Source organism: Nannobrachium achirus, assembly GCF_963921795.1.
Source record: "Nannobrachium achirus genome assembly, chromosome: 3".
NCBI lineage: Eukaryota > Metazoa > Chordata > Actinopteri > Myctophiformes > Myctophidae > Nannobrachium > Nannobrachium achirus.
This window is the reverse complement of record NC_137812.1, coordinates 33,818,817-33,832,511: the sequence shown is the minus strand read 5'-3', so window position 1 is coordinate 33,832,511 and position 13,695 is coordinate 33,818,817. Positions and strand designations below refer to the sequence as shown.

At 41.9% G+C, this 13,695-nt stretch overlaps 1 protein-coding gene across 1 annotated transcript in view; it reads left to right on the top strand.

Annotated features, from left to right (window-relative positions):
• The window catches only part of LOC308282193 (girdin-like), a gene marked incomplete at both ends in the record, with an annotated part of 46,107 nt that extends 32,451 nt beyond the window's left edge, over window positions 1-13,656 (top strand). The window contains 4 exons of the mRNA XM_080722538.1: window positions 2,034-2,303; window positions 3,113-3,178; window positions 4,278-5,453; window positions 13,181-13,656. Of these exons, the coding sequence (XP_080578664.1) occupies window positions 2,034-2,303; window positions 3,113-3,178; window positions 4,278-5,453; window positions 13,181-13,656 (1,988 nt within the window). The remainder of the gene's footprint in view (window positions 1-2,033; window positions 2,304-3,112; window positions 3,179-4,277; window positions 5,454-13,180) is intronic.
• Between the last annotated feature and the right edge of the window lie 39 nt (window positions 13,657-13,695).

Below are 13,695 nucleotides of genomic sequence, written 5' to 3'. Positions count from 1 at the left end.
TATCCTGGAGGGAGACCTCCGTGTCAAAGGGACGTGTCTGTTCTTAATACGCGATGAAAGTGCACGCATCACTTGAAATGATGTCTTGTCTGAGATTTGACCTGATTTGTTCATCAGCATTGATCTACTGTATCGTGTATTGTGTACTGACAGTGAAGATGCGTGACCCCATAGACATGCAGGGAAAACGTGTTAACTTCCCTTGCGTATAAAGCATTCAAAACTCAGGTGCATGTTGTGCCCGCCATGTCCCTAATGCAGTGTTTCTCAAACTTTTTTCTGCATGGGCACACTTTTCATGTCCCAAGAATCCATGGGCACACCAACATAATACGGGGGTGTAAATATCGTCACTGTCGGGAATAAACCTTGTATCTCCAAGTTTCAAATGTGTACGTTTCTTTGCAAAGTAAAGCCCTGCTTCATCATACAAGGCTGTCGCACAACAGTATTCTAGCCATGCGTTCTTACTGAGGACGCTACGGAGATGGATGCGCCGCTCCGACATTTTCTTTTTGCATTAGGTTTAGCCATAGTTTTACTGAGGTTAAGGTTAGGGTTAGGGTTAGGGTTAGGGTTAGGCATAGTATTTTTCACCGCCGCATCGCATTCCGTTACCAAGTCATGTGTAAAACCAAGCAAAAAAAAGAGTCCGCCAGCTGCCTGGTTAGCTCAGTCGGTAGCGACGGGGACTGGTAATCCGACGGCCCGGGTTCGATTCTCACTGAGGGAGCGACCAGTACATTGTTCCCGTGAACGTGCGTTGGCGCATGCGCATTGCAATGACAAGTCTATGGGCGATAACGTATCTACCAGCTCCTGGTAGTTGGTAGTCCGACTACTGAGCCGTGGCCAAGGCATGACAGGGGTGATAACAGACCCATCCCAAGGGAGGATAACACGGAAATCGGCTGGCTGTTTTCACTAGTTTAAATCATTTTTAAAATGATAAATACAATACTGGCTTTCAAGCAGTTTCAAGGGGCACACTTGACCCTTCTCAGGGGCACACCAAAGGTCCCCAGGCACAGTGGTTGAAAAACACTGCCCTAATGATGCATGGTGGTTGTGAACAGTGAACATTTCCCCCCCAGTGGTCTCTCAACAATGTTGTGTGTTGTTAATGTATCTCCTCATTCCTCTCCCTCTTCTTTATTCCTGCTGTTTGCCTTCCTTCCTTCCGTCCTTCCTTCCTTCCCTCATTCCTCCCTTCCTCCCCTCCTCCTTGCTTCTCTTTTCTCTGCTCACATTCACCCCTTTCCTCCTCCTTCGTCCCTCCCTCTCTCCTTCCCTTGTGGTCACACATGCTGTAAAACAGCGGCACTGAAAATCTTTCCCCGTATGAGGAACAGACTGAAGGACAGAGACAAAGTCAAGTCCCTCTTCCGTCGTTCCATGTGTAAGAAACATCGTGGTCCAGTGTCTGATGACCTCATCTTGGCTGTAGCCCTCTTTGCCTTTCTTGCTCCTAACCCATAATTATTATCCTGCGCGCCGCCTATGCTTTTTCATTTCCATGTGTGTGCCATCCAAATAATCCAAAAGTACAGTATGCTTTATATTTTCAATGAGGGCACTTTCTATCATACACAAAGTCACACAAGCAGATCATATGGAAAATGAATTGACTATGATAAACATAACATGCAAGCATCTACAATAGTTTTTCTCTTGGAGTGGGAGCACAGAAAGCCACCTTGATTCCTGTTTTCCATTTTTGCAATTGGAGGTCAAAATAAATAGATGCTGCATTGCAGGAGGACACTGGTGCTACAGTTTGTGAGCTCTGTCCCAGTAGGAGCTAACTAGAGTCAACGTTCATGGGTACCAGTGATTTACCAATCATTGGTCATATTGTGTTATTTTATGGTGTATGTAAGAAGTAACCCATCTTCACATTGTCAGCTCCATGTCCGTGGAAATAATATGACATTACATCTGATCAATTCACACCTCCATCCCCTTCCTCGTCCACTTCCCGAACCTTCTATTCCTTTGCCATCCTCATCCATTCCCCATGCCATCCATCCCAGCTTTGAGTGATCTGCTGGGGTATACCCCACCCCCACCCGAAGAGGACCACTGGGCAGATAGTTCAGAGCAGCTGGACGGGTCCGAGACTGACCCAGAAGAAGAAGTAGAAGAAGACAGGCAGGACGCACTGACCTCATCCCTTACCAACTCCATCTCGTCCATCCTCCACAATCATCACACCACAACGTCCTCCAGCCATCCCCACATCACCACCACAGCTATTGATATCACCAGAGCTGTTCCACATATGAATGAGCTATGGGTGACAGGTAGAGGCATTCACCAAAATCACCAGCCACTGTATTGTTTTACGGTCATCCACATTGAAGCTGTACTGTAAGTTACTCTAAACTTTAAAGGTAACTCTCCACCGCACCGACCGACATCGGCGGTAAGTGTTGGAAAGTGGTGGGTACACTGTTGCGTCAGGTCGCAAGTTGTAGGGAAGCGTCAAAAGCTGCTTTCCTTTTTTCACACCTTCGAACCGACTGATCTCACAACTTCATTCGACAGCCAGTCTGTAGTAATCTGTACAAGTCTGCTTGGTGGAGCTACCTTAAAACCAGTGGTGGAAAAAGTACTCACATTTTTTACTTAAAAGTATCAATGCTGCAATGTAGAAATAGTCTGTTACAAGTAAAAGTAGGAAATACAAAATGTACTTGAGTATAAGTACAAAAGTAGTGGCATCAAAATGTACTTAAAGTACCAAAAGTAAAATTGCAAAATGTTTGAAAATAGCAGATCTACAAGCACACAACATGTTGCGAGCTTGTAGATTGGCTATTTTCAAATAGCCTAGGTGTAAAATAGGGCTAAAGTTGTTAATGCATAACATTATAATGTATATCTGCAAAGTAACTAGTAACTAAAGTTTTCAAATAATTGTATTGGAGTAAAAGTACAATATTTGTATCTGAGATAATGGAGTAGAAGTAAAAGTATTGGAATTTGGAAATACTCAGGCAAAGTACAAATAACTCAAGATTGTACTTAAGTTCAGTACTGAACTTAAGTAAGCAAATGGCATTCAACCTTGCATAATATACCCATTCATGGTACACTTTCTACCCTACAGATAAGGATCCCAATGGCAGCACTGAGCCGCCTGGCTGTGAGGACAATGAGGAGCCTCAACATCAAGGTAAAAACCTTCCGCACATGTTTAAAGTCAGTACAACACAGATGTACAGTATAAGCAACTCAAATTATGAGCAAATCCATCAAATCCTGACCTACACACTTGAGTCATAATAAGCTCTAGTCATGAAATGATTCAGTGCTGCCCTCTGTTGGTAGTTAAGCATACAATTCAATTCAAATGAGCTTTATTGGCAATTGGCATGAGAAAACATACCTTAACATTGCCAAAGCAAGTGTCAGCATATAATAAAAACATTGTAGAAAAAGGAAGTTGAGATCCGAGCACTCGAGGAGATTAAAAAACATTTTAATCTCCTCGAGTGCTCGGATCTCAACTTCTTTTTTCTACAATATTTTAATCCCACTGATCCTAGAAGCACCACATATATTTTTACTACGATTGTATCTCCCTTGAGCACCCGTTGTTCTCTGCTTTTCGGTCATATAATAAAAACAGTTGGAAAAAGAGGAACATCATTGTGTACAATGCATCTATTAGCTGTTAGGTGACAACTGAGCATGTATTAAACTCAAGTGAGTGGGGGTGCCTGGTGGTTAGTGCACTGATCATATCATATGTTTCTACTGAGTGCAAAGAATACCAAGATTCTAATAGGCTTTGTTCATTACTGTAGTCCCGGCAGCAGATGTGAACCAGGAACAAATATGACACCTGTTAGACCGAGCATCTGATTCAAATCTGCTGTAGTGCCAATTAAACAAAGCTATGGGAAATTGAACCAAAACATGAAGCAGGTATGCCACCCTCTGGAAACCCGGGAGTGCAGTTAAGCACTTGCACAGAGACTATTTGTTTCCTGTCTATCTGAAATGAAGCATAAAAATGCCTCCCAAAAGATATGAATAATGAATCTTAAGGTAAATCGAGTGATAAATAAATTATATGTTAGAAATCTTAAGAGCTAACAACATGGTGTCACTAGCCAATAATAATATTTACAAGCGAAGAATGCGACAAATCACGTTTGTCACTTGTAAATCAGTTATTCTCTGTGAGTGACACAGGCATGTGACCTACACCTAAGTATTAATTAGGCTCTAATCTATATTGTGCACCCGCCCACCTGTTGGTTCTCCAGGGTTGAACGGCATCCAGAGTCGGGCCCAGAGTGAAAGCAGTGGTGAGTTCAACCTCAGCCTGGAGAACGAGCCCTGGTCCAATGGTAGCAGCCCCGTCCAGCAGCCCCCATCCCGCCGCCCCTCCTCCTCCACCTGCCAGCCTCCAAGTGACACCTCCACCCCCAAGCATGCGCAGCAGCAGCAGCAGAAGCAGCAGCAGCAGCAGCAGCAGCAGCAGCAGCAGCAGCAGCCCTCCACCACACCCACACACAAGGACAAATCCCCTGCAAAGGGCGTCCTCAACAGCGCAAACAGTTTACAACTGCCATCCACACACAAACATCCAGATCCAAGGACCAATCAGCCACACTGGCTCACTAGGGGCACAAAGAGTATCAGAAGGGGGTCGAACAGCAAAGCAGTCCGCCGCTCTTCGGACACAGATGGTGTCCACCCACTCACCCAGGGCCACGGTGCGACTGATTCAAAATCAGGCTCCACGCAAGCCGAGGTCACACGCTCCTCGGCTTGTTCCCCAATCACAGTGCTCTATGTGCAAGGGAAAGCATCCTCTGTGTCCGGCTGCCTTAATTGCTTTTCCACCCCTTTAGGGAAAGAGGGGCGGCTGAAGGGGTCCTGGTCCCCCAAGACTCTCCCCAGAGCCAGTAGCGTTATTTCCACAGCAGAAGGCTCCTCCCGACGGGCCAGTGTCAACAGCGACTGCAGGGCGACAGCCAAGGTCGACCTCCCACCCGTCTCACCCGTTTCAGAAGAGACTAACAGTCACAGCCAGCAGGAAACAGCCGGTCAGACTCAGCCAACGGACCCGGACCCTGAGAAGGGTGAGCGGTGTCCCACTCCACCAGCCAAGCCCCCAAGAGAGCTAGCAGTGGCCAGTGTCACAGACCGGCCCAAATCTCCCATCCAAGAAACACTGTTTGGCTCACAGTTCAATTACAACTCTGTCTTCTCAAACACCATTTTCAGTGACTCTGTGGTCAGCACCACAACCAGCGAGGCTGAGATCGAGAAGAATCACACCTTTGTCTGTGTGAATCCGCCTTTGGTGCAGCACATCGGCTGTCCGCCTGCAGAGCAGGATTCCACAGCGCAAACACTGCTCAGTGTGGAAGGAGAGCACTGCCAGCTTGAAGGACACTGCTGTGAAGGTGAAAGGGAGGTAACAGGGCTGGAAGGCAAGGACAAGCAATTCATAATTGCATGAATAGTTATTCAATATTATGTTGTGTTAATGCAAAGATGACAGGTTGCAGGAGAAGCACACGGGTCACTATAACTCATTATTGATGTATGTTTTCAGTGGATTTTGTGTTTATACGGTACTTAAAAAATGCACCCAAAATATCAGTAGTTTTGATTGGTCTGGTCTCTATTTTTCATTACAAAGTTTGCTTTAGGACAGTGGTTCTCAACTTTTTCAGGCCACGACCCCCAAAATAATCATATCTTAACTGGGGACCCCCCCACCCTGACGAACACTAAGAGTTGAGGTATTACATTTTGTATAACACAGTTCTATTGTGAAAATAGCCGATCTACATGCTCACAACGCCTCGCAACTATTGTGAAAATAGCAGATCTATATGCTCACAAGCATGTAGATCGGCTATTTTCACAATTTCTGCCTCTAATATTTGACAATTTGGGAATATTTAATTTGTCATTTTAGAGGTATTAAAAAGTCCTTAAATTGTCACTTTAGAAATGTGCAGATACCGCATCAACCACGTCAAATACACTTAAACTTTATGTTGGTTTGTTTACTGGTGAGCGAGAAAACAATGTCTCACATCAAGCTAATCATCTGGGGACCCCTCAAAATAATTTACCCGACCCACAGGTTGAGAACCACTGCTTTAGGATATCAATAAAATATAGGTACACTTGTTTACAGTATGCAACGCATCATCTTACTCAGTAATAACCAGTTAGTTGTGGTTTCAGCACTTAATACTTTTTGTTTTCTGATCCATAGTGTTTGTTTCTGTCCAAAAGCAAATTGACAATCCTTTGTTGTGTATCCGTTTGCCAAACGCCCCTTTTTTATTATTTTTTTCCATTGTGAAATTTCCTGATTTTATTTATTTATTTACCCACATGATTCTCAAAAGGTTTGAAAAGATATTTTATGGTAACATATTGTGTGATTTCCCTTTTCGTTCATTCAGATATAATAATTGGTATTGTACGCTTTGTTTTATCTCAGATTTTAATATGGGCATGAAGGAAATATAATGGTCCTGTACTGTATGGGGGAGGTGGGTGGGGTTGTACATCTTGTAAAATAAAACGTGTAGGTTGTCTAAATGTTATTTTCCATAAATAAAGGAGCCCCTCACCAAATGTGTTTCCATAGTTATAGTCCGAAATAGTGGACCTCCCTGGGAACTCTGGGATTTTTTTTTTTCTGAACACTGGACACCTCGTCGAACCTGCATCGAAATTGCTCGAGAAATAGCAGACCTTTCCAGTTTGTGCTATACTTTAAAACAAGTTATCAGTAACAGTTACGGATTCCATAGTCAGATGGTAACTTGGTGTTTTTGGCAGTATCTCCCTCTGAGGAGATGAGGATGGTTCCTTTTCCATCTTCAATCTGAACAACGGGACCACCTGGCCAGACCTCTTCTTCAGGATCTTGTTCTGCAAAGAGACAACCATGAATTTAATATGGAAGTTGAGTTTGACTGTGACTTCAGGCCTGCCTGCACAGCACACACATACTTAGAAGCTTTAACTGGGACAGTCCATATGAATAGTAGGCTTAATAGCCGGGGATCCAGTCCCTCAAAATGGGAGGGGACCTGTGATGTTCTGCCGCACTTTTTATTTCTGTTTTATCTATTAGTTTGGTCATTAAGGTCTACAGAATGAGAGGCCTGCTCTGCCGGAAACATCGCGAAAAAAAGTTATGGCCATTTGTATATTCACTGTCCCATTGACTCCACTAGAAATATTAAAAATAAGAAAATAAATCTGCTTTAAGTAGCATGTGAGGGGTCAAACTAGGGGTTCTTCATCATTCTGAATCCATTGCAAGCATTTGTTTTGCATGAAAAACATTCCTTGGGCAATATTTTGGCCACTCAAAACTGTGAAAAGTGGAAAAAAGTGATGACTCATCACTTTTCACAGTTTTTGGGGGCCAATATTTTGCCCAAGGAATGTTTTTCATGCAAAACAAATGCTTGCAATGGATTCAGAATTATGAAGAACCCCTAGTTTGACCCCTCACATGCTACTTAAAGCAGATTTATTTTTAATATTTCTAGTGGAGTCAATGGGACAGTGAATATACAAATGGCCATAACTTTTTTTCGCGATGTTTCCGGCAGAGCAGGCCTCTCATTCTGTGGACCTTAATGACCAAACTAATAGATAAAACAGAAATAAAAAGTGCGGCAGAACATCACAGGTTCAACCCTATTCCTTGAGCTTTTTGGCATGTGGATCCCCGACTATAAGGTTTACTCCATCAACATGACGGTGAATATAATGAGCAACTTAAGGTGTGCCCACTGGAACAAGGCTGGTTTATCTACCCAGGGTTGTGTAAGAGGAGGAATGTGACATCATCCTTCTCAATAATATGTTATATTGTTGGTAGAGTAGAGATAATACTATACCGGTATCTATCATCACTGAAATATTTCCATCAGTTATCCCATTAGCAGGCATATGATCTAGTCCCAGTAGTCCATATGGATATGGGGAGAACAGAACAGAACAGAAAGGGTACAGATTGATTTGGTTTGGTGGCTACCGGCAAAAAAGGACAGACCAAATATTTCTGTCCTGTGCTGGGGGGACATGAGTCTGTGGAATAGAATGTGTGAGTGAATCCACATTATCAGTCTGGCAAATGCCAGGTTAGATCCTCATCACAGTTTCTAGCTTATTATACTGGGAGGGGTTTATGACCTTCCCTTCCACAACCACCCCCAGAAACCTTGTCCAGGTGAACTCCAACAAGATATCATTGTCATTCAAAAACTAACAATGTTGCAAAACAAGTTTTCCAGGTTTTCTTTCTGCATCTGTGAGAGAACCACGTGAATGACACCTACCTGCAATGCTCTTCTCTCTTGAAACTCAGTCAGGCACCTACCATAGCACAGGGAAGGAGTAGAGTACAGATGCAGCATTAGACAAATTACGATTTACCCATACAGATTACAGGACACTAACGAACAACGCAGACTACTGCTGAAGCAAGCAATAAGGTAAGTTTGTAATGAGTCCACTTGACTTGTTTGTGCGGAGGAAAGAGTTGACTCAACTGTGTGTGTGTGTGTGTGTGTGTGTGTGTGTGTGTGTGTGTGTGAGTGTGAGTGATGTTACGTTTTCAGAGATTTTAGTTTTCCTTTGGCTGTAATATTATATTGGATTTTATGAGAAATGTAGAATGTATTCTGTGAAGTTGTGCTTAGATAAAAGTGTGCGGTATTCGCCAAAACGAATAAAACTAACCGTAGCCAGGCCAGGACGGATTAAGACCCACGGGGACCCCGTGATTGTTTAGGACCCCTGACCCAATTATCTTTTAGCTTGAGTGTGAGTCATTCCTCCATGTGCCAAAATGCTGCTCTTGGTGTTTTGCTGTCAAAGTAACATTTCTGTCACAATTTCTTGTATGACAGCCTGATAAGCACCTATCACCCTGGTTCTGATCACCATCTAGAATCTGTTGCACGTACTTGGCTGTATTGCGTGAGGGCTGCTGAACCTCATGACCTTATCTCTGAGGTTTTAACAACTTATGTATGTCACTGTGTGATGGCTGCATGGCTTAACACTACTAATGATCTAAAGTCAAATAACACCAATATTGCTCTTATGTATTCCAAGGGGCCAATACAGGAAAAAGGCTATATATATATATATATATATAATATATATATATATATATATATATATATATATTGGATTTTATATTAAAGGACATAGATAGAAGAACAATATAGAGTTATTTAGAATGTTATTGCATTAGATTTGTAAATATGATGATAAAAGATACATTTGATACATCTTTAGTAGCGTTTTTGTCCAAATGTTTAGCCTACACTGTTTTGTTGAATATACAAATATCACAATGCATAACATACATCACACCAAAATAAATAACATTCAGCAGGTCTATGACAAGAAATGAAAATATAACATTTACATTGTCAATTTGTCATTATTAATTGAAAATAAAACAATACAAACTGATAACACTCAATACTGATGTGGCTAACTGTACCTGGGTAATATCTGGAAATATTATGTGTAATCAGTAAATAAGAGCACTCTGCAGCATGGTATGGTGCATGTAATAACAGTAAAATCTATGTAATAACAAAGGTCTGTGAGTTTCACTAGTGAGGCAATAGTCCTGATCAAAGTCTATCTTGAGACAAAAGGCCTACTCTGAGTCTAGTCACATGACCAGTGGTGGAAAAAATACACCACTAGCCAACACAGCCTACTAAAGCTTTTTACTTAAGTAAAAGTAGCAATACCACAATATTGGCACTTTGGCAGTATTGGCATCAAAATATACTTAAGTACTAAAAGTAAAACTTCTAAAATGTTTGAAAATAGCAGATCTACAAGCTCACAACGCGCAGTGATGCGACATGTTGTGAGCGTGTAGATCAGGTATTTTCAAATAGTCTAGTATATGTATGAAATAGGGCTGAAGTGGTTTTATAATATTATTTATAATTTTACATTTTATATATATACACCTATTTTTTTCATGATGTTATAATTTATATGTGCAAAGTAACTGTTAACTAAATGTTTAAAAGTGTATGTTTGTGGAGTAAACGTACAATATTTTCCTCAAAGATGTAATGGAGTAGAACCAAACGTATTCAAAATTGGAAATACTCCAGTAAAGTAGCCTACCTCAAAAGCACTCAAGTAAGGTACTTGAGTAAATGTTCTTAACTTTACACCACTACTGCACTTGACTAATCAACAGAGGAGTGCTTAGGCCTTGTGCTTCCACTCTTAAGACAATAGGTCTACTCCATAGAGTTATAAGGTCTACTCTAGTAGTCACATGATTAATCAACTCTTAAGACAATAGGTCTACTCTAGTAGTCACATGATTAATCAACCAGAGGTAACTCCCACATGCATATAAAACAAAGCCAGGTGTCTGAAGATGGTCATTACTCAGTCTTCAGTGTCACTCGATCCTGGTGGTGTTGCTGTGTGGGTCATTATTGCAGCCCGACTGACTGACGGTATGTAAAAATTGGGCGTTATAGTTTGTTATAGTTTGTGTATTTGTATTTCATGTCAGTAATTTATTGTTGTTTTCTTTTGTGCGTTTATTTCCAGATTTACTAACGTTCTATACCATAGGCGATTCTAGCCTCTTCCAGCAGGGGGTGCACGACCTCTATTACCTCATGCACGCGCACGTGCACGACGTTCGCGCGCACGCGAAAAAAATTGCGGATATTAGCGGTTTTGTAATGTTGTTTTAGCGGATTTCTGCAGTTAATTTTGTACCCAAATGTAACACAATATAAACAAAAAAAAGTGTAAAACAGGTGCTTCTTTTTCTAGACACCATATGTCTATCTATAGGATTTATTTACTTATTTTGCAGACAGAGGCAGCACAGCCAGGACATATAAAGCCAAACATCAAGTTAATCATCATTCATCAAGCAATCAAGCAGTCATTTACAGTGTCAAATAAGCATTTCACAAAAACAAATAGTAGACACATCCTTATTACACAATGAACTGCAGCCTCCGGGTTTTGGCACTTGCAAACCTTTCAATTATTTTCTGCACTTTAATTTCGTGTATTTTCTCAATCTGTAAAATGCCTATATCTGACACTCTTTTATCAGTCATGGTTGTCCGTAAATACGTTTTTAGTTGTCTCAAAGTAGAGAAACTGCGCTCAGCTGAAGCACTCGTAACTGGTATGGTGAGGTACAGTGTGTAGACGTGTTTTAATGTACCAAATGAATCAGAATTATGCATTCCCTTCTCTTGAAAAAAAGCAAGTTTCTTTTCAAACAGTGTCGTGTCCTCCATTTCTTTTTTTTTGCGCACATTCTCTTCAATATAACGAAACAGTTGAAAAAAGGGAACATAATAGACTATGCACTTGGAGGGAGTACAACAGCATTGTGTAAACAGAGATGTGTCTTTATGTACCTGTCCTCCTGAAAGCTTGCTCGGCGTTCTCAGAACCAAAGGCCCGACATGGAAAGCAGAACGCCCGGTCATGGCGCACGCTATACTCCAGCCAGGCAAAATCTTTAAACCACTCCTTTCTGAATTTGCGTTGTTTTTCGCCAGCGGCCTTTAATGGACATTCTACATCTTCTGGCTGATATGGACCCAAAGCCAAAAACTGCTTGGCTTTATCCGGGCCATGGCAAGGGTCTCTTTCATGAACAAAGTTGGCTTCATTTGGCTCCTCTGGTCTGGGCCTGGGGTAACAACAGTTGAGTCTGGAGTGGGGCTTGCTTGCTGTGGAGGAACCGGGGCCTCGGTCTCCGGCAACGGCGAGCCTTCCACAGTGATGTCGGTGGCTGGATCACTGCTGCTGCAAGCTCCGTCCACCTCCTCTGGTTCACGTTTATTAGCATTACTGTCAGTGTCGAGTGAACTACTATACTTGCCCCTCCACCTCTCTTTTTGCGCACATTTTACAAATCACGATCACTGTTTTATTTAATAATTATAAAATAAAGTTACATTACAAAAAAAAAAAAAAATCAAAATGGCCGCCTGGCGGCCAGGGGGTGCACGTGCACCCTAGGACACCCCTTAAAATCGCCTATGGTTCTATCTAACCCTAATAAGTGTTTGTAATAAAACTATAGAAAGACACATTTTGTCAAACCATACACGTGCAGGGGAGATCTGCCAGTTACATGGGAGTTGTGTGATTGGTTGGTAGATATAGTGCAGTGTCACTGTTGTTCTCCTGCTGTGTTGTAGCTGCACTTTGGTTCTTCATTGGCCAATTTCAGTAGAGTTGAAATAATATTCATAATAATATCGCTCTAGCCAGCATCCTAATAGGCTATTCACTGCCAACTTACTTGCATTTCCATTACATTATCATGTTAGCAGTACAATTACATTAGAACATTTGCTCAAGATTATAAGAGTTAATTTAAAATAACTGTAATGTGGAAAAAAGTACCATTTTACCAGTTTGACAAATGATAAAATGGCCTAAAAATACATTTCTGATATGCCAACCAGGCTAGAACACATGGCAAGGGGTTAAAGATTAATACTGGATAGGTTGGCTGCTTTTAAGGTGTCAATATCAACTTTGCCCCCCTGACTAGTGGCATACTGTGGAAATGTATATACAGTGGTGATGTTGTTCTGTCTTGAGCATACCCACCAATGCGCTATTCATGGGTTTCATTTGTAGTCCTACACCAGCCATGTTGAGGACCAACACAGGTGTTCTGATTGGCGTAGAACATTAGTTCTATACCAATCAAACAAATTGAAAAACCTGTGTTGGTCCTCAACATGGCCGTTTAGGACTACAAATGCAACCCATGAATAGTTGGATTGAAAATTGACCTTACCTTTAAAATAATGTGTGTGGGGGGTGTGGTGTACTGTACTGTATGGTACTGTACTGTATGGTACTTTATTGAACGGAAGTGGTGTGACACTAATACAAGACAAATATACAGCAGTTGCCTAACAGGGACAGACAAAGCGATTCGTTGGGAGCTGTGTTCCACCGCTCCAAAAATGAAAAGGCCAAACAGCTGCAAGATTTTGCTACATAATATCATTGTAAACATTAGACTTTTAATTCATTGGTTCAATATTGGAAAATATTACGTTATGAATGACTGGGTATAGGGGATACTTTTGGTTTAAATCTATTAATTTCTACCCTACAGGTCCGTTATCCATGGGAGGCTCCTCTTCTAAGAAAGGTTTGTTTGGGATGAAGAAAAAGAAACCTGCTACACCCTGGGGGAAACTGAAGAGGGCGCTGGGCAACAAGAAACACAAGAGGAAGAAGAGCATACTACCCATTGACAAACTACCACTGCCACTGGACAAACTCAACTTGGATAAACTGAGGAAGGGCGATCGCTCAAAGAAGAGGTTCTCATTGGCAGGGAACAAGAAGGAACCCATTTCAATCAAAGGAATCTTCACAAACAAACCCAGGAAGGAATCTGGCGTAAAGACACTTCCACTAGGGAGGAAGCAAGGGAACGCAGGGGGGATGGGAAAGGTAGGGGAGAAGATAAAGGGAATCTCCTTAGGGAACACAAGCAAGATATCACCACCACCACCACCACCACCCAGGAAGAAGTTCTCTCTCGCTGACCTTAAACCAGCTAAACGTGACCCAACCAAGGCGTAGACTTCAAGTGTATTGTAGAGACATGGGAATAAAGAGAAT